At 46.1% G+C, this 23462-nt stretch overlaps 2 protein-coding genes across 5 annotated transcripts; one reads left to right on the top strand and one right to left on the bottom strand.

Annotated features, from left to right (window-relative positions):
* The first annotated feature begins 64 nt into the window (after positions 1-64).
* On the top strand, positions 65-15163 carry gart (phosphoribosylglycinamide formyltransferase). Its single transcript, XM_064311894.1, has 22 exons — positions 65-221; positions 1662-1811; positions 2297-2392; positions 2789-2963; positions 3249-3360; positions 3532-3600; positions 4031-4156; positions 4340-4427; positions 4926-5011; positions 5250-5418; positions 5795-6026; positions 6978-7072; positions 8267-8376; positions 8703-8901; positions 9720-9971; positions 10667-10819; positions 11137-11340; positions 11748-11900; positions 12240-12370; positions 12836-12977; positions 13741-13856; positions 14332-15163. Exons 2-22 carry the CDS (start codon positions 1667-1669, stop codon positions 14527-14529), a joined length of 3051 nt encoding a protein of 1016 aa, XP_064167964.1. The 5' UTR covers positions 65-221; positions 1662-1666; the 3' UTR covers positions 14530-15163.
* Positions 15164-15232: 69 nt separating this feature from the next.
* On the bottom strand, positions 15233-20027 carry n6amt1 (N-6 adenine-specific DNA methyltransferase 1). 4 transcript variants are annotated; one of them, XM_064311897.1, is made up of 8 exons: positions 19884-19983; positions 18891-18950; positions 18569-18799; positions 18175-18261; positions 17605-17695; positions 16670-16753; positions 16303-16444; positions 15233-15987 (listed from the first exon to the last, which is right to left on the bottom strand). In XM_064311897.1, the coding sequence occupies exons 3-8, from the start codon at positions 18745-18747 to the stop codon at positions 15881-15883; spliced, it is 690 nt and encodes a 229-aa protein (XP_064167967.1). In that variant the 5' UTR covers positions 18748-18799; positions 18891-18950; positions 19884-19983; the 3' UTR covers positions 15233-15880. The 4 variants fall into 4 exon arrangements, with proteins under 4 accessions (XP_064167967.1, XP_064167970.1, XP_064167969.1 ...); XM_064311900.1 differs by having other exon boundaries at positions 18891-18935; positions 19884-19977; XM_064311899.1 differs by lacking the exon at positions 19884-19983 and adding an exon at positions 19298-19868.
* Positions 20028-23462: the final 3435 nt, after the last annotated feature.

Here is a 23462-nt window from a genome sequence, read left to right as displayed (position 1 = left end):
ATAGTTTCAGTAACTCCACTTAATTAAACTTAAACGTAACGATTGTTTACGCGCGTGAAAGCTGACCCACGTGGTGAACAACTCCGTTCTTCCTTAGCCCGCGTGCATCCTACTTTACGCTGCATTTACCAGCTGCTGGGGGAGGTAGTACATCTGCACCTAAAGCCCTATTCGCAAATCCCCTCGGATCAACTCGGGTCATTCGGGACAACTCAGCTAAGGTAAGATGCAGGTTTCAGACCTGTCTATCAGAAAAAAACATGAGTTTATTTGGATGGATTTCTTGTGTGTTAGTTAATTAGTCCTATTAAAGTCCATGCTGGTCCGCACCCGAAAGCGGACTAAATTCAGAGGGTGAAGAAACGCTTCTGAAACTTGTACACAATACAAAACATTAGTTGCTAGTTCTCCAGTTTTCTTTCCAACCAGTATTTTAACTGAGCGTGATAGTTGGATTGACGTTCAACCTATTAATTCTTTTTGCATTTAGCAATGTTGTTTTAGGCTACCAATCCAATCAGCTAGCAATAGGATGGTTCACGAATTCTGCAACATGGGTCGTTGAAATTGTGTCAGCTTCTTAGAACAACAGCTGCTGTTACTATAATGTGGACGTCAAATGTGTCCTTGCTTGTGCAGAGTCGCTACTTGACTTGCACTCCTATCAAGATGATGAAATGGATTTCGTTTGTCTGTATTGCTACTTAGAATCATGTTCAGTACCTTGTGTAACCTCGAATCACATGAGCGAGTTAATTAGGAACCATGTGCATCTTTAACAAATTAGCTTTTTTGCAATACACGCTGTCTGGGTAAACGACTGTGACAGTGTGGTGCTCGCAGACAGATTTCACAACTCACTGATTTACCTCTGGGTGAATCCGGGAGATATCTATAGTTAATGGACGAAAGGTCGGGTGGTCTGTCTCTCGACCAGAGGTTTATTTGCTTTGTGGGATAATTAGGGGGTTGGTGATGTTCGAAAAGTGATGCAAGTTTGAATTACAGATCGCAACATTGTACTTAGTTAAATGTACTTAAAAGTTCTAAAAGCCGACGTGCGAAGATGTGTATGTTGTACGTACCAGTGAATACTGTCCGTCTACTGTGCGCTCTCTTTCGACTAAACCAAGGGAACAGTGGTGGAAGGAACTAATGTAGGTAATGTCACCTTTCATAGCTATCGCAAAAGGTTGCCATGAATGATTGCTGAGTTGATGCTGCAGGAACCATTAGTGTAGGTGCATGGCTACATCAGGGAAAGTATAGTGAGTTGAGCATGGCCTTTGTGCAAATGGCAGCTAATTGGAAAAGGGTGCTTTGTTTGTGGGTGTAGAGGCCCTGAAGTACAATGACAGCTTTACTGTCCAGGGGTGTGAGCACATGTCTTTATCAAAGGTCAACTGTTATTCACTGCTGTGGCTGTAATGGACCTTCAATCGCAATGCACCCCTATCCATAGGTCAGTGTTGCATGCAATTAAACTACTTGTCTCAGAGATTAATGAAGAGAGCTTGGGGAGTCAGTGTTTGTTGCTCAGGTCAGTGTTAGGCTGCATGTTTACGATGGGGGGATTCTGTGCTCAGAGATATGATGGCGTGCACTACGAGCTTGTTCTTCTGTCCGGTGTTGGCTGAGAGTTTGCTACACTTTTCCTGCAGTTGCCATGGCAGAGCGCGTGCTGGTCATTGGCTCCGGTGGCCGGGAGCATGCCCTGGCCTGGAAGCTCGCCCAGTCCCCTCATGTGCAGCAGGTTCTAGTTGCCCCAGGAAATGCTGGCACCGCAGACTGTGGAATAATCTCCAACTCAGGTAAGACAACGGATGGGTGGGTGGATGGGTGGGTGGGCAGGTGGGGGGGCGTTTTGGGGTGGGAGGTGCAGGTGGGGGGAGGGGGATGGGGAGGGGAGGGGGGGGAGGAATTCAGGGGTCAGAATCTAAATGTCCTGCCATGTGTTTCTCCCACCCATGAGCTCAGATAGATGATTTTGCAAGTTAATTTCTGCTTCCTGGCTGAAGAATTGTGCCCATTAGAAAATCCAGGTTTATTGGAACAAAATACTGAGGGGGGACTTGAACCTGGATGTCCCACCTGTGGTGGGGGGCCATGCACATGAGAAACACACTGGTAGTCCTTATGTGTCTGCTCATGCGACACAATTGACTCTGCATGTCACTAAGTCTTCAGTCATGCAGGCCAGTGTATTCGACTTTTGGGTTTTTTACAGATCGGTGCCTGCTGTAAAGTGCTCTGACATCACTGCTGGTGCCTTGAACCATTCTGTCTGTCTTCACAGGGGTGTCTGTGAGCAATCACTCCATCTTGGCTCAGTACTGCAAGGATCACAACGTGGGGCTGGTGGTTGTGGGGCCAGAGGTGCCCCTGGCTGCAGGTGAGCACCGTACTCGGTGACCCATCATTTCATAGTCCTGCCGTTGGATCTTGTACCACGGAAAGCCATCAATGCCCAAACCTCTCAAAAAGACAAAGTTGTCTACTCACTGTCAATTATGCACAACTAAAATTGCATCAACACACTTGAAAGAACCTCAGCCAATAGCAATGCAAAACTGTGTGTAGGTTAGCATATTGCATCTAGGCATGTTTCACCGCTACAACCTTTTTTCTGATCATGTCTATGGAGTTTTCTGTGTCAACAGTTAAAAAGTAACTGCATTGAGATGGCTTTTTGCATCGATGGATTAACATGTGGCCCCGACAATCTGACGGGGTCCGTTCGCTGCCCTCTTCCCCTCTCCCCTTCTCTGCCTTTCTTGTTGTGCCTCAGGGATGGTGGACGACCTGACGGCTGCAGGGGTGCCATGTTTCGGGCCTTCGGCCCAAGCCGCCCAGCTGGAGGCCAGCAAGAGCTTCTCCAAGAGCTTCATGGAGCGGCACGGCATCCCCACTGCACGCTGGAGGTCCTTCACCGACCCGCAAGAGGCCTGCTGCTTCATCCGGGGGTCAGTCGGGGGAGAGGGGTGGATCATGCGGGGGTCAGTCAGGGGGAGAGGGGTGGATCATACAGGGGGTCAGTTGGCGAGAGGTGTGGATCATCCAGGGGGATTTTGGATGGGTTACTCAAGGCAAGAAGAGTTTTCTGTTAGAAAAGCGGGTATTAGGGTGGGGCCGAGTCAGCTAGTGAAGGAGGCTGGGAGGGGGAAGGGGGTGGAGGTTTTGGTCAGGAACCGGTCATTCAGGGGACTGTACTTGTCAGAGTCACCTTTGACCCCTTGGTGCTTGTGCAGGGCGGACTTTCCCGCGCTGGTGGTGAAGGCCAGTGGCCTGGCAGCAGGAAAGGGGGTCATCGTAGCGCGAGATAAGGACGAGGCCTGTCAAGCAGTGCAGGATATCATGAAGGTCAGCCCCCCCCCTTCTCTGCTTCAGAGTCCTCACAGACTTGAAACTCTCCCTTTTCAGCCTGTAACTGTCTTACACACTGGAAATTTTGGATTTCCTGTTCACTTATTTGATGTGTTGGGAAGGCCAAGTTGTCCATTTTGGCTCAATTCTCTTTGGTCTCACTCTTAGGACAAGGCGTTTGGCTCTGCAGGGGAGACTGTTGTGGTGGAGGAACTTCTGGAAGGAGAGGAAGTATCTGTGAGTGTTTTTTTCGTGATTATTAATTTAGTAATTGCCTCTTTTCAGGTGAGACAGGAATGCTGAGGGCTCTTGAGCAGTGTATCCAGATAATAATGACAATTTTTCATACAGAAAACAATGTGAAGTGCTTCACTCTTAAATTTAAAAAAGCAAAGCACACTAATAACAATCACAAGGAAAGAGTAGTCATTAAAATAAATAAATAAAATAACACGGCCCAGGACCAGGCTGAAATCATGGGTACAGTGATTTGCAGTAACACTGTCCAGTATGAGATCAGAGTATTTCTCTGCCTCATGGTGCAGCAGTGGCACCGCTGGTCGACTGGGCATGTGCAGGTGTGACCCCTGATTATTATCTGTTGTCCCCTGTCATGGATGTTCATGGAGTGCGTCTCTGCTGTCTGATCTCGGTGTGTCTCTGCTAGTGTCTCTGCTTCAGCGATGGCTGCACTGTGGCCCCGATGCCCCCAGCGCAGGACCACAAGCGGCTGCTGGACGGAGACCAGGGGCCCAACACGGGAGGCATGGGGGCCTACTGCCCCACCCCACAGGTATGTACTGGGACTAGTGTCCACACCTTACAGGTGTACTGCCCCAGCCCAGCAGGTGTACCTTCACAACAGAAGGTCTGTAGAGGGGCTACTGCCCACGCCTACAGGTACACCAGCACAGCACAGCAGGCATGGGATGCTGGGAATGAACCATCGTGTGTCCATCTCTCTCATTCTGTCCAGGTGACTGAGGACATGCTCCAGCAGATCAAAGAGACCGTGCTGCAGAAGACTGTGGATGGAATGAGGGAGGAAGGTGCCCCTTATGTGGGTGAGTGAGGGTCACACAGCTGGTGACGGGCACAGTGAATGTGTGGATTGAGTTTGAAAGTGCTGGTTCAAATGCAGCATTGATTCTGGAATTAGCCATCATTTGCATTATCAACCTGATAGTTAAACCCATGTCTGCCTAGGTGTCAGACTCCCCTGAGAACACAGTGTCTGTGTTTGGGTTCTCACACCAGTGGTTCATTTTAAGTCGTTGATTGGCTAAAGAATACACACACCTTGTTGTCAATGCTTTCGCTGGCAGCTGATCGAAAGGAAAGCACAAAAACCCACAGACACTGCGGTCTCCCTGGGAATTTAGTTTGAAACCCCTGGTGTAGCCCTTTGTACAGTCCTCGATTTGGTGGAATTGGACCTTTAAGTGCTGAAAGGTCCTTGTATTGTTGGTATGGGTAAGTGTGAGAGTCCTGCTCTCCCTGCCTCACACTGTGTCCTTTCTGGACAGTAGCACTCTGACTGCCCCCTCTCTCTCCCGCTGTAGGTGTGCTGTACGCTGGGTTGATGTTGACCAAGCAGGGGATGAAAGTGCTGGAGTACAACTGCCGCTTTGGTGACCCCGAGTGCCAGGTGAGCGGGGAAGCAAGCTGCCTTTTCTGTTCAGACGTCTTATGACACTTCCACAGTAAGGTTGGAAAATGGTGTGAAGGATATTTTTTACATACTGCGTGTCATATGCTAAACGGCATGCCGTAAACAGTACACAGTATGCTTGTACACAGTACACAGGGCACAAGACGTTGCAGATAGGGCTCTGTTTTGGACATCGTGGGCACTGAGCGTTTGACACCGATCTGCTACCGCTAAGGTCCTGCTGCCCCTGCTGAAGAGCGACCTTTACGAGGTTCTGCTGGACACGATGCAGGGCAAGCTGGCCTCCAGCCCCCCCTGCTGGCTGGATAACAGCGCCGCCGTCACCGTGGTCATGGCTAGCGGCGGCTATCCAGGAGACTACAAGAAAGGTGTCGAAATCACAGGTAGCGGCATTTCACTCGTGCCTATTATCACTGGTACACTCCACAAACCTTACAATTCCACATTATACATCTAAAGACATTAAGAGAGAAAATTGTTCTGTTTTATGAGATGCAGAATTCCAAATCAGACTGGCCACAGCCAAATTATACCTCCAGTAACCATTTTACTGTGCTCCCAATTAGGAAAACTTTATAGCAGACTGCTGCGATAATGTTTTTCATTCTTTTTTCATGGTAGTAATGGGACCCATTTTCTATTCCACTTCCTCCCTGTCACATGGGCTTACTCAGATTACTTCAAACCAAAGTCTTTTTTTGGCTCCTTTGCGCCCAGTGTGTTGCGCAGATAAAGCGTATCCATTTGGGTCCCGTGCAGGTCTGTCACAGGCTCGGGAACAGGGCCTGCTGGTCTTCCACGCCGGGACGGCACTGAAGGAGGGGCGGGTACTGACCAACGGGGGCCGCGTCCTGACCGTTACCGCGGTGGGCCCGAGTCTGGAGACCGCCCTTCGCTCAGCCAACCAGGGCGTGGCCGCCGTGGGCTTCCCCGGGGCAGTGTTCCGCCGAGACATCGGCCACCGGGCCATCGCCTTCCTCACCCGGTCCAGGTGTGTGTGAGGGCCTGGTCTTTATTGTTTGGCCTCTTTGTTTTCGTTTTATAATCCATTTTGGTGTGTTGTAAAATAAAAAAACAACAACCTTTTAAGGTGGAAGATCCACAAATATGTGATTAGAATGTTCTTAACTGAACATTCTAATGCTGATGTAACAACCACTGCTGGAAAGCAATGGTGTTCTAGAACATTGACTTCGAATTTTGAAGAAACATTCTGAAAAACCTACTCTTCGAAAGGTTAAAAAGACAACCCATCTCTATAAGTTGTGCAGTCAGTCTTTAGTCCTGTTTATTGAGGGTGATGGAGGGGGATGGAGGATGTTGATGGTCCCATGGGATAGTGGGTTGTAGGTAGCCATTGGCAAAGGCAGGCTGTATCGTACTGTCAATGTTAAAATCATTTCTGTGTCTGTACTTCGATCATGCGATGAATTTATTGCAAAGGAACATTCAATAAAACACTAGCATCCATACATTCTGATTTGTTTCTTGGTTTTTTTTTTTTTTTTTGTAGCCGGTCATCTTTCTCACCACAATTTGTTGGAAAGGAGAGTGAAAGTCTGGGGACTTTGTGCATTTGCACAGAGGAGTTTCACTCACTGCAGAAATATGTTAAAACCAGCCTGAAAAAAATAAATAAAAAATCAGCCACTCCATGTTTACCAGTAGACTTCAGATACGATTTTCACCACGAAATGGCTGGTGTCTAGGCCTGCACGATGGCACAGCTCTCTCTCTTGGTGCCACACACACCGGAAACACACCGAAATGGAACATTACCAGTTCCATTTGACTGAGCCGCGAAATGTGATTTAACCCCAGTGGCCGAAGAGGCTGAAAAACGAGTGTAAAAGCATGTGAGCGAAGCGGCATCCTCTGTCCCCCGTAGCGTAGGAGCCGTAGGATTACACTCACTGACCCCTCCCGTTTCCGCTCTCCGCAGGGGTCTGACCTACAAAGACAGCGGGGTGGACATAGCGGCAGGAAACCAGCTGGTGGACGCCATCAAACCCCTGGCCAAAGCCACGTCCCGCTCAGGTACGCCCCCTGGAGGCCTCTCGGAGGGAGGGCGCTTAGCTTCTGTCACAGCCGTTCCTGCAACAGGCGCAGCGGTAGTCTGGTTGATTCTGGCCAATGGCCTTAAGCCATTGTAAAATTGTAGTACGATGGACAAAAATATACTACTGTACTAAAACACGCTTGCTGTAAAAATCTGTAAAAACCTCTTCTTTTAAAATCTGTAGTGATGCACTATAAAATCTGATTCATTCTCTGCATCAGGCACATGATGCTAAAGCTGATATTAATGGACATATTTGTGCATACTGTGAAAAGCCATTAACGTTTCCTCTGTTGTATTTTCACTTTTCTTAACATAGTATAATGTGATTTGGCTTTGTTGTTATTCGCTACCTGTTTAAGATGCTCTTGCTCAGTACAAGTACTGAATATCCTTATAGTTTGGGTTTTGGATCCATTTTAACTCTTAAGTATGGACAAATATGGCAGTACCAGTAGTAGTTAGTTTGCTTGCCATATTGAGACCTATAGTATGGAGTTTGAATTGTATTGTAAAATTCAAGAAGCTGTCAGACAATCTAACTCAACCCTTCCCAAACACCTAAACTGAATATTAAATCCATTTCCCCCTCAGGAAGTTTAAAATGATTATAATTACTTGGCAGTGTCCAATTTAAATGTCCATTGGGGTTATAAGAACCTAATTACCTTATTTAGTTTAACAAAAAGGTCCATTCATTCATCACAAGCTGAAATTGCTGATCATGCTGTACAATTATAAATCTTTTAAGTCATAATTTTCAACACCATTATTAAAATCTGCATTTCTATAGATCTACTAATAGCCCCAGTCAGTTTGACAGCAAGTCCATATGTCGAAGCACTGTAAACAGTACTCTTCTTAATTGGCAACAGAGCAAAAAGGAAATTACAATTTTTCTACATGTGATTACAGCTTGAAACCATCCCCAGTCAACACAGTCCATGCAGAGTAAAATGTTGACGGAATTGAGCCGACAAGGCACGCAAACCAGGAGGAACGGGTTTTGTATAGCGTGACAAAAGAAGAATGCACATCTGGCCGTAGTGAGCCAGTGGCAGTCTTAAGAGTGGTATTAGTCCTGAGAGTCCAAAATTGTAAATGCAAACACTGAGTTTTTTTCCTCTGATGTCACAGGTGAATCTAAGTGCGGTTGTCTTTGGCTTGTGCAGGATGCAGTGCAGAGCTGGGTGGATTTGCAGGGTTGTTTGACCTGAAAGCCGCGGGATTCAGAGACCCCATCCTGGTCTCAGGGACTGATGGAGTTGGGACCAAGCTCAAGGTACATTCATGAGGAGCCTTCTACTCAGATAGCGGGAACTGTATTGTCACAGGTTCGTCTGATGGTTAGGTCAGAGCGTGTAGGTGAATTGAATGGGATTGCTAGAAGGATTGCCAAGCGATCTCTTTGACTGTCTGGCAAGTGGAAAAAGTCTGGTTGAAGAAGATGGATCATCTTTTGTTGAAGGTGTGTTAGAGAGATGAAAACCAATGGAGCTACAGTGTTTGTCCGTGACTGGGCCTTTCTACAATGTTTATGAATCAACACTGTATGTCATGCAGAGGTGTGTTGCTTCTGCAGATCACTGTCGTGTGTCATGTCTGTAGATCGCCCAGGCGTGTGAACGTCACAGCTCTCTGGGTCAAGACCTGGTGGCCATGTGTGTGAACGACGTGCTGGCGCAGGGGGCGGAGCCTCTCTTCTTCCTGGACTACTTTTCCTGCGGACGATTGGATGTGGGAGTGGCCTCCTCTGTGATTGGCGGAATAGCACAGGCCTGCAGCATGGCTGGCTGTGCTCTGCTGGGTGAGAGGTCCTCTTCAGTTTAACGTGAAGAGTAGAACAGAGCAGCACCAAATTTTCATGAAACGCATCATCTCTGGCCTGGAGTCATCAGGAATTAAACTGAGTAAAAGCCTAGTATTAGGGCTTATTTCCTCCTGGGAGGTTATGGCTTCAGCTTTACATCGTATTTGGATTTAGTTTTATTTTCCGTACCCTTCTCATGGAACCAACCAAGACTTTACTGAGCTCAAGAGGAGCTGAGGTGCTATTTGTTTGGGTTTATAGGGAGAGAACATGACCAGTCTTTTACAACTGAAAACTAATTTCAGGGGTGTTGATTTCATTTGTTTAATTTTGTTCACAATGATCCCTCCATTACTGGCCGTAGGCATCTTGCTCTTTTGTGTGCATAGTTATTTATTTGCATTTTGATTGGATTTGCTTGTCACACAAAGCTTTATTTATTATTTATTTATAGTCGTGTGCTATTTTGACCCAATTTATTTTTGTTATGACATGTTTGCGGTCATTTCCAATGTGTGTAAATGATTGAAATATAAAAACTGGAGGTATGTGCGCGATGATAGGTATTTATTTACTTATTTGTTTGCATTTTCATTAGAATTGCTTGCCACGCAAAGCGTTTTCAGTTTGCCAGCACAGTATTATGGTTTTAGTCGCATGGTATTTTGAGCCGAGGCGTTTTTGTTATGAGACATTTGCAGTAGCTGTGTAGAGCTGGGTCATTTTCACTGTGTGTGTAAAATGACTGAAATGGCTGAAATGTGGGGGAGGTTATGCGCCTGACGACAGGTCTGTCCCAACGTGTGCGCTCTCAGGGGGGGAGACCGCCGAGATGCCGGGGGTGTACGGCCCTGGGGAGTACGACCTGGCCGGGTTCTGCGTGGGGGCGGCGGAGCGGGACAGGCTCCTCCCCCGCCTGGGGGACATCGTGGAGGGGGACCTGCTCATCGGGGTGGCCTCTTCCGGGGTGCACAGCAACGGATTCAGCCTGGTGCGGAAGGTCCTGGAGAGAAGCGGCCTGCAATACAGCTGTCCCGCCCCGTTTGGGAAGCCTGGACAGACCGTGGGTATGTCCCTCTTTAGCCAGGCCCACAGAGGAGAAACTCTGTCTCTCAGACGGCTGATTGTGCTCGCTAGTTTTTCCCCTTCAAACATCAAACGCTGTAAGGCTCCAGGGAGAGAGAGTAATTTGTTGTTAAATTGGGTGAACACTCGATAATGATTCGCTGGGAGCTGTAGCTCTTGAAGTTATATCCAGGGGTGCTGATATGTAGATACTCCTTCAAAGAGAGACATATTGGATTGTTACACTTAATGCCACCACTTTTCCCTGGTATCTTTTGCTGCCTCTATGTATTTTTGATGCAGATACACCTTTTTCATTGCATGTTTTTGTTCAAATCTGTTTAAATTTGACTGTGTGAGATTGATGTCCTCCTATTCTTGTATATGTTGTAGGTTCTCTATAGCCCCTTCTGTTTTAGATACACATGTGGAATGTATTAGGTGTGGCTTGTATAAGTTGCGTGCCACCTATTGTCTTTACAACCCTGATGAAGGCCTTGTCTCTATGTCTTTTTTTGCCTTGTTCTAGCCCATTCAATAAAGGCTTTTTATCCTTTTTTTCCACAAGGAGGCAGAATGCCGCACTTTTTAAAAAAGTTTACTCACTTTTCAGAGGTTTTTTTTTGAGGATTATTGTTTAGTGTTCCTCTGTCTTTGAGTCCTCTGGCCTGAGTGAGTCTTCTCTCCTCTCTGGCAGGCGAGGTGCTGCTCACTCCTACAAAGATCTACAGCCGGCTCCTCCAGCCAATCCTGCGCAGCGGGGCCGTGAAGGCCTACGCCCACATCACGGGCGGCGGTCTGCTGGAGAACATCCCCCGGGTTTTGCCTCCACAGCTGGCCGTTGACCTGGGTAATCCCCCCTCCCCCCCCCCATCTGAGCCCCCATTGGAGGCTGCCTGCTTCGGTCCAAAGCCAAAAGCTGTCATTCAGCACTCTGAATGAATCATGCCCGAAACCTTCTGCAGTTCTGTTTAGCTATGCTGGGCTTTCATTCATCACTCACGAAAGTATATTTCAGAATTACATTTGAGCTCCTTCCTTCTGGTAAATCTCAGCTAGGTTGCAATAGATCTGTCTCCTGTGAGCAGTGTCAGAGAGTGATGTGGCAGGTAGGTGTGTCCTGCGTCCGTGGTTACGAGTGACACGGGCTTGTCGCGGCCCCTGCAGACGCCTCTCGCTGGAGCATCCCGGCGGTGTTCTCCTGGCTGCAGCGGGAGGGCGGTCTCTCGGAGGAGGAGATGGGGCGCACGTTTAACTGCGGGCTGGGCGCGGTGCTGGTGGTGAGCCGGCAGGAGGCCCAGCGGGTCCTCAGGCAGGTGCAGGCCCAGGAGGAGGCCTGGATCGTGGGCTCGCTGTCGCACAAACAGCCAGGTGAGAAGCTCTCTCTCTCTCTCGCTCGGTCTCAACACACACACAAAGTAACTGGGCTGCCAGGTGAGTAACATGCACAAACCAGCACACTTTGGGAGGAGGGGTTAGTGCAGGGTCCACAGCTTCCTTCCTGGAGAGCCACACATTTTACTGTCTTTTTAGTATGGGTTAGTGTGCATTCCTTTCTTTTCCCTTCCGTGGGAGGGATGTAGTGTGTGACCCATCTCCAGGGCAACCACACATCCCAGGAGATGATCAGTACATCTAGTAAAGGAGTAAAGCGCTCGTTTCGTTTTGTGAAATGGCATTTCATATTTATGTTTTTTGTGAGTCATGTCAGGTGTGCACGCGTGTATGCGTGTGTTAAAAAAGAAATCTGTAGTTGATTGGCTGGTGTTTCTGTGAAGGGGCGGAACCAGTGGTGATCCGGAATCTGCAGCACAGCCTCAGGATAGGGCCGAATCCTTCCCCCAACACTAGTGCCCCGCAGAACGGGGCTGAGCACGGAGACCGGGCCTCCCGTAGGAAGACCAAGGTGGCGGTGCTCATCTCTGGGACAGGTAGCTACTCATCCTCACTCACCTGGAATGTCTGCACTGGCTGATAGATCTGAACACACCATTTACCACCAATGCTGATCAGATGTCTTTTCCATGCGAGATTACAAATACATTGTTATATTAATTTGGCAAATGCTTTTATCTGAAGCGATGTACAATAAAATGCAGGTGTATAGTTCATCCCTTTGAAGTGTAAGATGTCACAATCACTAATGGAGTTCTAGAACACTTTGAATTTTGAAAAAACATTCCAGAAAACCTACTCTTCAAATGGTCAGTCAGGTTATTCAGAGACTTTTGCTCACTCAGTGTTCTGGATATTCCTTGCCCGTGTCCTAGGGACAAACCTGCAGGCCCTGATTGAACAGGTGAAGAAACCCTCCAGTGCAGCGGAGATTGTGGTGGTCATTTCGAACAGGCCCGGCGTCCTGGGGCTGAAGAGGGCCTCTCTGGCTGGCATTCAGACCCGGGTGAGTGTCCCTCCCCACCCTGCGGCTGCGCTCCTCTCTCCCAGCCCTCCAGTGTCTGCTCATCGCCCCCCGTCTCTTCTGTTTACTGCCATCCGTATGTCAGTTCCACTGCTGCTGCCCTGATCTGCTATGCTACAGTAGTCTCCATTTGATTCTTTTTCCCTCTCATTTCTCTCTCTTGTGTGTATTGATGTCTTCAGCATAGAGTTCATTCAGCGGATTTAAATTTTTGTATTTATAATTTTTTAAATTCTGTCATTTTTACTGCTGAAATGGAACTGACTGACTCTGTGGTATCAGCCGCAGGGCTAACACGGAGATCTCCGCCCCTCCCGCATGTTGCTTTTCTGTTGTCACATATCATCTGAAACCAATGGCTGCCCCGCCGCGCTCAGTGGGCCGCTGTGTAATGTTCAGTTAAATTACCCGGGCCCTGCCGCAACGCGTGCGTTCATGTCCCGTCAGGTGGTGGACCACAAACTGTACGGCAGCCGGTCGGAGTTTGACAGCACCATCGACCGCGTGCTGGAGGAGTTCGGCGTGGAGGTCGTCTGTCTCGCTGGGTTCATGAGGATCCTCACTGGCGCCTTCGTGAGGAAGTGGAGTGGTACTGCACCTCGGGCGAAGTCAAACCCACATTAACACTGAGGGTGTTTTTTTCCCACACTTAAGTTTGTTTCCACCTCTCTAGTGGACTCCCACCCGGTCCTATAAAACAAACCGAACTGCTCCAGGAGAATGGCTGCTGGTGATGTTTGGGGGATTGTGTGGTCAGAAAAAAACCTGTGCTCTTGCATCAGCTTCCTCGTGATGTAGCAGAACCAAATGATAAGCACATCTGCAAAGGCCGTCTTGAATAATATTACCCATAATTAGGGGTTGACATGCATGGTGCATAAGTATCCATTGACAGCAAAAAGATAAAAATACATGACAATTTTGTGTCATAATGGTGCAAATGCCCACCTATATTTAGGTATGCATTCTGTTAGGGCATTTTAATCTTTTTGCATTCCACTTAGGTCAACCCCTGCTCATGATGCACTGTTACAACACTGAGGTCTGAGTTCTAAAGGAGCTGTTGTGTGAACAACAAGTGGTTTGAGGTCTCAATGTTTAAGTGGATCAGAAAGAGAGCTGAATTCACTTAGAGTGAACACAAAAAAAAGACAGAGTTCATTTGCAGCTGGTTCATTTTTTGGCTCACTTTAGAAGTGAGTTTGGTTCATTTAAAAAGATGTACATGTGAAAACATGCCTGGAAGAGGTGGCGCGATGCAGTAATATGCCTGTAATACAGTAAATTTCCCTTGCAGTGTCAGACACAGTGAGCGGAGCAGAATGATGGACGTTGACATTTTCCTTTCCCAGGGAAGCTGCTGAACATCCACCCCTCTCTGCTGCCCTCCTTCAAGGGCGTGCACGCCCAGCGGCAGGCTCTGCAGGCCGGGGCGAGGGTCTCCGGCTGCACCGTCCACTTTGTGGCTGTGAGTCCGGCTCCGCACACTTCCTCCGGGCCAGGGTTTCCCCAAGATCCACTTTTGCTTTCTTATTTATTTCTTTTTTTTGAGTGTCCAGTATTTCATGCGAGTCCCGTTCTATATTCTTCACTCTCACACTTATCGTTGAGCTCATGTTATGTAAAAGGGCACTGTCAATTCTCTCCTTTTAAGTGATCATAATTCATAATTCTTTCATCTTTAAATACAGTGAAAGGTCTGGCCATTATACTCAATGTCAAGAATGAAGACTGCTTGGAATGCCCAATATTCTGTGGGATTTAGCACAGTCACCCCTGTATACAGTCATTTCATACCACCAGTATTTCCGGACCAATATGGCTGCTAAGAGTTTTGGTTTCTGTAAAATGCTGCTGTTGACCATCTCATGATTAATCATTATAATGGTGTGAAAGTTGTTTTAAGGGTCTTAATTGAACGGCATTGACTACACTCTTTACAGGAGGAAGTTGACGCAGGTGCGATCATTGCACAGGAGGCGGTGCCAGTGCTGGTGAATGACACCGAAGACAGCCTATCAGAGCGTATAAAGGAGGCGGAGCACCGTGCCTTCCCAGCAGCCCTAGAGCTGGTGGCCAGTGGGGCAGTGAGGCTGGGGGAGGATGGGCGTATCATCTGGAAACTGGCAGAGCAGGAGTAAACCCCCTCTGCCCTGGGATGTGTGCTTACCCAATGTCCACACCGTGACCAGATTAAGGCTCCAGATTAAAAATGTGACCAACTCAAAACCACACCTGGTTCCTATGCGGCAAGAGATCCATCAAACCTTTGCTTTATGGTTAATAAAATGGGGCTAAGACAGTTCTATCTGTATTTTGTTTACATAGTTTGCCAACTGTGAGTCAGTATGTCAGTCTGCCCAAACCCTCTTTTTAAAGCTAACTGGAATTTGCCGCCGCAGCAGCAGCTACCAATTTACTGGGACGCTAACATTAGAATTGTATAACATTAAGACCGCCTTCCAGCACTGCAGCCTTGTCCATTTAGATCAGCCAATCAGGACATTCCAAGTAAACCTTCACTGAAAGTATCCACATGGTGTGAGACAAAGAATGTTCTGCTAGTACTTGTAAATTTGTTGTATGATTCTTCTTGTCAATGAGATGCATGAAAATGTTTCACTGCAAGCACCGAAGGGGTCGATCTAGTTGTAGTACAAAGTGGCTTTAGCATCAGGAAAATGTTTATCAATTTTCCAGGGACTGTTTACAGCATGTAACTGGAAAGCTTGTCTTTCTGGCTGTCCCTTGCCTTAAATACGTTCAGTGTTCAAAGATGTTTTTTGTGGTGTGCTTAATCCTCCTTTGCATAATAATATTGTTCCCATTTTCTCTACACTCACATTTAAGGATTCATTTCACTTTATTCAGTACAAAAAGAACAAAGCCCAGGATTTCAGCTGATGCAAAACCCAACAGAACATTGAAATTGTTGCTCAGTTCCTTCTCATGCAAGGTCACAGCTCTGAAAAGGCTACAACTGAGTCCAGTCACTGAATAGTCCAGTATGGAGAAGTGCTTTTAGCTGGACTGTGTGCGTTCTCGCTGATCCACAGCAGTTAGGCACAGTAATCAGTCATATTGACCATTATTCTACACCAGAGCTGCCCAACCCTGTTCCTGGAGATCTACTGTCCAGTAGTTTTCCCATTTCAGCCTTAATAAAGCACACCTCGTTCAGCAGCTAGAGATCTTGTTGAGCTGCTAATTAGTAGAATAAGGTGGCCAAGTTAGTTGAAATGACAACCTATAGAACAGTAGATCTCCAGGAGCAGGGTTGGGCAGCCCTGTTCCACACCACATCTTTAGAGATTGGTGTTGTGTAATGCGCCCAGTTGCAGAGTCTTCCAAGATGCTCCGCATCTCCCCTACAGGTCAGACGGTGCACTCCACCACTGGCTCTCAGGATAGGTCAGTGATGTGTCACCGGGCAGATGTGGTTGCCTGGCGATTCGTATGGCCCTGGGGCGAGGACGATGTGGCGGTTTTGGTTCAGGTTCTGCTGAAGCGTAGTATGGACAGGCTCTCCCTTCCAGCACGTCTGGACAGACATACTGCCCCCTGCAGGCCAGACTGGCCCAGAAGCTGAATGATCTCCTCTGTGGAGGATAGACGGGAATCACTATGCGTTCAAACATCAAGTGAAAGGATTTATTTTTAGGATGAAATGATTATGCACGCACATCTAAACAGGTCCTTGGTAATGAAAAATCTGCTCACAAAACTGCATTTCACCATTTACTAGCAGACAAACATTTCAGTCCAAACTGAAACTTTGGACCTGACGAAGAACCCGTTTGGATGGAAACATTGTCTGTCTACAAGTAAATGGTCAAACAGTGAATAAAAAAAATCAATCACACAAAACTAAGTTTTCATTTTTATATACATTTTTACAAAAAGAAGTATTTCACCTGGGTCATTTTCTGCAATGGTCACCAAATAAAACAGCCCCTGACTGGACAGCAGTTGTGGGACCAATGGGAAAAACCTGTCCATCACTTCTCGGCCCCGCCTCCCTCCAGCCCAAGCAGCCTCAATGCCACAGCTGCCAATCTGGAGACAGAATGCGTTGGACTCAAAGCTCCCCCACATAACATCATTCTAAATATTTATAGATATAAATTACATCAGGTGGGACAGGGAGGTCCTAATTCACCGCAGTGCTTGGTACGCCTTTACAATTCTTAACTTAAAAAGGTTCAATACTGCACAGTAGCTGGAATATCACACAGTAAGTGTGACACACCCTTAATTTGGGGGAGGGGGGTGGAGGGTTACCTCTTCTGAAGGGGTAACTACGTATGGGGGGTTGAAGAGCATTACTTCCACCTTTCCACACAGCCTTGGCAGGAGACTGTGCACCTGAAACCAGAACAAAAGACAAAGTCTCACACTGAAATTAATTACACATTACTACGCAACCTAAGGCTCTTCTGACAGAGCAAGTGTAACAACAGATGAATTCAAGTAACTTCAATCAGAACTGTTAATCCCAAGATCACAGCTTAGATCACCAAGAAGCTAATGCCACCATAAGAAGACCCAGAGTCAATAGTTTATAAAAAAATCCCTGTGTGTAAGGGACAGCAACAGTACCGGAGTGAGATCAGGACACGCTGTGAGAAAATTCTAGAGGAAGGGAAACTATGTAGGGTCACCGTTGGGTAGAAAATGAGCAGAAAACAATGAAAAGAGAGACTGACAGCTCAAAGGGCAGTTAGGGTCCTAGCACGTGTCTCACTAATTTGTACTGGAGACTAGCTGACTATAACTCCTACTCTGGCACATGAAACCGAAACAGCGTCCAAGTCTGAAGAATCCTAAAGCGTTTTGGAAGAGGTTGCAAAGCTGACTCTTGCAAGTGTTCCAACTGCACGAATTGGACGCACAAGGGACTGGGGATTCCGCAGTAAACAACCGTTTGTACAGGTTCCAAGGCAAATGGAGACGCTGCGGTTGCCGCTGGTAATAATCATTTTCTCTCGCTCTACTTCCCATTACAAACAATCAATGGCAAATCTGAAAACTTGATACTTTGCAAATAGCATCATGTGAGCTTGCTCAACCATATGTAGCACAGAACGTCTGTGGACAAATGAAACGCTCTGAATGCATGAACAGGCTGAACAATAAACGAGGCCCAGAGCAGAAACAGGACAGGACAGATGGCGAGACCATAGAGTTCAGGGAGAGGATGGACGCGTGTTCCTCACCAGGTCCGTGACGACAGGCTGCAGGCTGATGCCGTTACAGCGCGCAGTCTCCAGAGTGCACTGGGCTGCTGCGGGGTTCACGTCCGTACAGCTGCGTGAGACAAAGCAAACTTACACTGCAACAGACAAACTGCCAGCAGGGAACAGAGGAGTCCAGAAGCAGCAGCAGCAATAAAGGCCCCAGGGCTTGCAGAAACACAGCCTCATCTCTGAATATAGTACAATACTGAGGCACACAGAATCACCTCATTCATTATAATTAGGGCAATTCCACAGTAATAGGGTGATGCTGAGACACACATCTTCACCTGCTACTTTTTTATTTTATTGGTTTATTTTTCAGGGACAATGCACACCAATCAACAGTCAAACTGTAAATGAGCCAGAGTTAGCCTGAAAGGCTAGTTTTCCATCTGCTGTCCCTGGCCAGATGTTTAAAAGGCATCCAGGGTACTCACAAACACACAGCTTCACCTGTTCCTCTCACAGTACTCACAGACACAGCCTCACCTGTTCCTCTCACAGTACTCACAGACACACAGCTTCACCTGTTCCTCTCACGGTACTCACAGACACACAGCTTCAGGTCCAACTATGGAAGCCAGGAAGGCAGACGCCACACCAGAACCGCTGCCCACCTCCAGACAAATGGACGGTCTGCAGACAAAGATAGTTTATTTTAAGTGTGGAGCAGTGACAGACTGATTGCCACCAGGAGCCCGTCAGCGTCCTGTACTTCAGTTCAACGTTCATCGCAACTTCTAAAGGAAACTGGCAGCCAGTTCAGTGGCTGCATGGTTCCGTCCACACTGATATTAGGCTAAATGGTTCCGAGATGCATCTCAATTTGGAAAATTTAATCTGTATGTGCCCTCTCCTGCATATGCTTTTGTGCAAAAGCCCAACGCAGAACTGGTGTTATGTCCAGGGGGCATACTGGTGACTGAGGCATTAAACCACCCACTTAATTTGCTTCAGCCTATCAGCATCCTGCTCCAGAGCGTCGATCAACAGGAAGGAATCCTCGCTGGGCTCGTAGACTTCAGAAAAGGGGCCACGCCCAGCATGCGAGTACAGAGGGGTAGGGATCATCCTGACAGCGGTGTGGACTGATGCAGGGAGGGGAGGCAGTAAACCAGGCATAGGATGGTCAGACGCAACAGCCCTGCGAAGAATGGTGCTTTCCACTCAATTCCTAAAATGGAAGAGAGTAACAAAATGGAGATTGAACATTAAAAAAATGTGGCCAAGAATAGGACAAGGAGTTTACTCTAAATTTTGGTTACCTTATTTGGTTCCATATTGGATAGTGTCGAACGGGTGCCAGGATTCTGTTTTGGTCAAGGCTAATAATTAATAGAACGTAATCGTTACATGGTGGTCAAAAACAGAAGTTGCTGAGCTCATGTTTGTATTGAAAGAAACTGTGTCCGGGTTTATAATCACATATTAGCTCCTGTAGTCTTATTTAATCTTATTTATCTTGCGAACAACGTTTTAATGATGCAAAGCATCCGAAACATAAAACCAAGCAAAGTGTGGGTGGTCCCACTTCAAACGAAACTGACCACGGCTTTCTACTGCTTTGGACTAACCGCCGTCTAACTAGTCAAATTACCAGCGATTAAATCTCCAGGCATAGAACTTTGCTAAACGTGAAAAGTCAGACTGTTTACGGTCATTTCGCACGTACCGTGGATTTTAGTTTAGAACATCTACTCTATGTTTGACGCCTGGTAGCGTGTTAAGAGTCCAAACCTTGTTCTATAGAAGAATAATGCAATAGCTAGCTAGCTCCGCTCTAATGATTGACTGACATTGGACGAAAGAAATCAGACAACTGAGTCTAATTTAAAAGTTCTGTGGCTTAATGCAGACGATAAACATTTTGCAGGGTCCCCACAGTAACTAATACATCAATGACATGTCTTAATGTAATTAACTAGCCACAACAGAAGCCTTACTACGTTATGCGCTTTGTGTTCTACAAAGTGCGTACGTAACCGACATCTTCTATAGATAAGTTTAAAAAATAGACGTTGTTTAAAGGGTTGACATTAACTACCTGGCTATTCACTAATAACACAGCTAAGTTAGTCACTAGCTGTGTTAATAGCAGTCTATCTACCCAGCAAGCTTCATTTGAAGCAAACTCATTCAATAACAAAACTCTGAGTATCCAGCATTTAATAATCCTGCCGTTCCAATACAATAATTAGATAACAAATGGGAACTGAAACGCGAATAAATCTTTACTTGAAGAAAAAAGAAAGAGGTACCATGGTTGAAAGATTTGTAGTCAAATTCACGCCAATTCTTGAATCACACACGTGAAACGCAGTGCAACTTCCGCTTCCGGTTTTTTCCTCTAAGTGTATTATGGTAGTTGGTGTTTTTGCGCATTCCTCTCAGCATTGATTGTAAAACTACCAAAATCTAAGCGAAATCGGTTTGATCTGTTTTATTAAAAATAATGTACCCAGAGTACAGTTGTAAACTCTGTCATATAACTCTAAAGGTTATTCTGATGTATTGCATTGTCAGCAGATTTTAATTTATTTAAATAAAGTTTTCTTTTCCATTTTTTGAGGATCAATAGTACCAACAATCTGCCTTATTATGCACATGGGAACATAAGTTGTTGTATTTTACAACCAACAGTACATGGTTATGGCTACAGCCATGCCTTTTAAGTGGATTCTGTGCATGCAATTGCCTGATTATGGAATTACATGTGTGGACAGCGAGTAGTTATACAGACTCATGCTGATTTTCTGTCCACAAAATATGACATGATGGCAGTGTCCAAATGCATGACTTCCAGCCACCCCTGCAGCCTGCCTTAACCCTTTGATTGTTTCAGGATACGTTTGGCAAGAACAGATAGATCTAGTTATGATTCAGTATTACTCATTACAATATCGTTCATTCACACTCTTTCCTCCCAAATTATAGATAGGAGAGGGACCCATAAAGACATAGCTGTAAAAACAATTAAGTTGCTTAGCCCCGAGCAAAGAGGCAAACAAGCTTGTTTTTAATTTAGCGAAGAGAAGGACTGGATTTATTGGGCCACACACAATGAGCTAAAGCCAGGTTTGGACACATCGGCTTGATACCGCTGTGCCATTGTTATGAAGCATTTATGGAATTTTAACACAAAGGCGAACTGTACTGTATCTGAAAACCTTGAAGTAATTCATAAAGCAGATAGTTTCAGTTTCTTACCATTGGTTTTGCAGAGTGATCAATGAGTGGTTGAGGTAAGCGAAGACTGTATCTGGGTGTGAATTTACAGGGATATGGAGAGTGTCTGCATGGTGTTGAGAGTTCTATTGGGAATAGCACTGGACATTATCCATTTAACATTCTGTAGTTATAGGAGTCCTGTGGCCTGAGAGGCTTCATGAAGTCTAAAATTGTCTGGTGTTATTTTAGGATGATTTTAATTAATTTTATTGGTTTGGAATGGAGAGAAATGTGGTAGCATCTGACAGGACCTTTGAGCTCCACTGGTCATGGATTCACGAGACCAATCAATACCAATGTCTACTAGAAAGCTGGGCTCAGGCTTGCTCAGGTATAGATTGGATTTTCCATTTCATGTTTTGTCAAGCTGTCGGTGCTCAGTTCAGCCTGTTTAGCTCAGTTTAAGTGGCATTGCCACATTTATACGTTTTTGGTCGAGCCGGTAAGCTGACTGGAGTTATGGGTTTAGGGCTCAGTTTTAGATAGATACGGTCAGATCTCCAGCATTCATTCAAACTCAAACAAAGAGCAATGGTGTGCCAGGTGGGCCTGTCCACAGGGAGACAACATAAAACAGCTGCTGGCCCTGGCACACAGTGCTAGCTGTGGCACCTCTTAAACAGGCTGTAGCTTTACATGGGCAGGTGAAAGGCCTGTGGCAGATCCCTTTATATTTTTACAGCAGAAAGTTCTTGGCTTGTTTTAATCAGGAGTTGCACACCTGGGCTGCTGTGTGCATATGTGTGTGTGTGTGTGTGTGTGTGTGTCTGCTCATGTGCATGCATGTGAATTGTTTTTCATGTGTGCGCATGTCTGTGTTTATACTTACGTGCATGTGTTTTCAGGTTTTTTGCATGCATGTGCTTGTGCTGAGTCTGTGTCTTTCCACGTTCATGCACGTGTCTGTGGGTGCATGTGCATACACGTGATTATACATTAGCTGTGTGTGTTTGTGTGTGTGTGTTGTTAATAGCTTCAAGCTCCAAAGAGAACACAGAGGAGCCGTTTGTTGTCCCGGCCAATTCTTGCACTCTGATCATAGAGTAACTGAGAACACTCAGCTCTCCTGTGCCACTTTACATTATTGGGTCTGGGACTTTACTGGGCCAGAGTACACAGCCAGAGTGCACAAAGCCAGGCGGAGGAACACCAGCCCTCTTTTATGGCACAGTATTTACATACATTAGCAGCTCCTAATGAATGTGGGGGACTGGCAGAAGACCCAGGTCTGTTTATTTGCTGTCAGGAATGTTGCTTTGAGAATTTACAGACTGCCTCACAGTCTCATTTTATCCACATCAGGGTCCAACTTGGAGCTCGTTGCTGCAATAATGCTTGAAGGAAAGTTTTTTTTTATGTCACTGGAACACCAAAATGGGGTGGCACGGTGGCATTCCTGGCAGAAAGAAGGGCCTGGGTTTGAATCTTGTTTGAAAGGCTTCTGCGTGGAGTTTGCATGTTCTCCCTGTGTCCACGTGCGTTTCCTCTCACAGCTCAAAGACATGCGGGTAGGCTAATTGGAGACTCAAAATTGCCCATAGGTATGAGTGTGTGAGTGAATGGTGTGTGTGCCCTGTGATAGATTGGCGGCCTGTCCAGGGTGTATTTTTGCCTCTCACCCAATGCACGGTGAAATAGGCTCCTTCACCCCCTGCGACCCTGCCCAGGAGAAGTGGGTATAGATAATGGATGAATGAAATGCAAAGATACTCATGATAAAAAAAAGTTTAATTACAAAGGGCTGTTTGATTGGAGGTAGCATATACATGCAATATTGTAGACAGAGTTTCCACTATCATACATTTATTTTGAATTCCCCCTCTTTAAACACAAATCCAATGTTGGAAAATTAGGTTGAGATGAACAGAAAATCCTGGCTATATTCAACTGTACATGTTGCCCGATTTACTCTGACCCTACACACATCAATTGCATGACACTCCATGCTGTCTTCATTAGAGTCAAGCCAAGCATTTCAGTTAAGTGTGCAGGTATATTCCTATATCTCCCAGGTGTGTATATACCTTGTGTAATTATACATAAGGTTCCTTTTCATAATGCTACACAATTCATTAATACCTTTCCTACACTCTAAAATTCTACATAAGGGTGGTTAATATCAAACTTATGGCCAAGTTTTTTTCTTGTTTTTTTTTAATGGGAATGCACTGTAAAAAAATGGCATAAAACTCTGCATAGAACTGAACTTTTAGGGCTCACAAAATACAAATTCTAAGGGAATCTGATTCTGAATCCAGACAGAGTTTTTGGGGATAGCCTGCTTCTTTGTTTCTTTTCTAAAAAAAATAAATAAGTTTTATTAGTAGCAGTAAAAACTTATTACATAAAAAACAGTGAAAACTGAATTCAGCCATTAAATCAAACCCAGCCTACAATTTCTTCCTTTAACCCTTTGCAATAAAACATCTTAATGGAACCTAAACCAAATGGAATTGCCCTCGTTGACCACAACCAGTTTTTTCCCCCCTTTGACAAGCACAAGAGGGCAGTAGAGATCTGCACAAGTGTGTTCTGATAGAGCTCTATACAGCTCACCAGTTGATCTTGTGCTGCTGCAAATTGTTCTTGTGTGCATGTGTATTTGCACA

The sequence above is a fragment of the Anguilla rostrata genome, chromosome 15 (genome assembly GCF_018555375.3).
Source record: "Anguilla rostrata isolate EN2019 chromosome 15, ASM1855537v3, whole genome shotgun sequence".
NCBI classification, from domain to species: Eukaryota; Metazoa; Chordata; class Actinopteri; order Anguilliformes; family Anguillidae; genus Anguilla; species Anguilla rostrata.
This window is presented reverse-complemented; position numbering and strand designations above follow the sequence as displayed.

Excerpts from the sequence above, each read along its gene's own strand:
- gart (XM_064311894.1), top strand. The coding sequence starts at position 1,667 with ATGGCAGAGCGCGTGCTGGTCATTGGCTCCGGTGGCCGGGAGCATGCC. Across the intron at positions 2,393-2,788 it reads AGAGGTGCCCCTGGCTGCAG|GGATGGTGGACGACCTGACG; the intron begins GTGAGCACCGTA and ends GTTGTGCCTCAG. Across the intron at positions 9,972-10,666 it reads GAAGCCTGGACAGACCGTGG|GCGAGGTGCTGCTCACTCCT; the intron begins GTATGTCCCTCT and ends CCTCTCTGGCAG.
- n6amt1 (XM_064311901.1), bottom strand. The coding sequence starts at position 18,747 with ATGCCTGGTTTACTGCCTCCCCTCCCTGCATCAGTCCACACCGCTGTC. Across the intron at positions 18,262-18,568 it reads GATAGGCTGAAGCAAATTAA|ACCGTCCATTTGTCTGGAGG; the intron begins GTGGGTGGTTTA and ends CTTTGTCTGCAG. Across the intron at positions 17,696-18,174 it reads GGACCTGAAGCTGTGTGTCT|CTGTACGGACGTGAACCCCG; the intron begins GTGAGTACCGTG and ends TGTCTCACGCAG.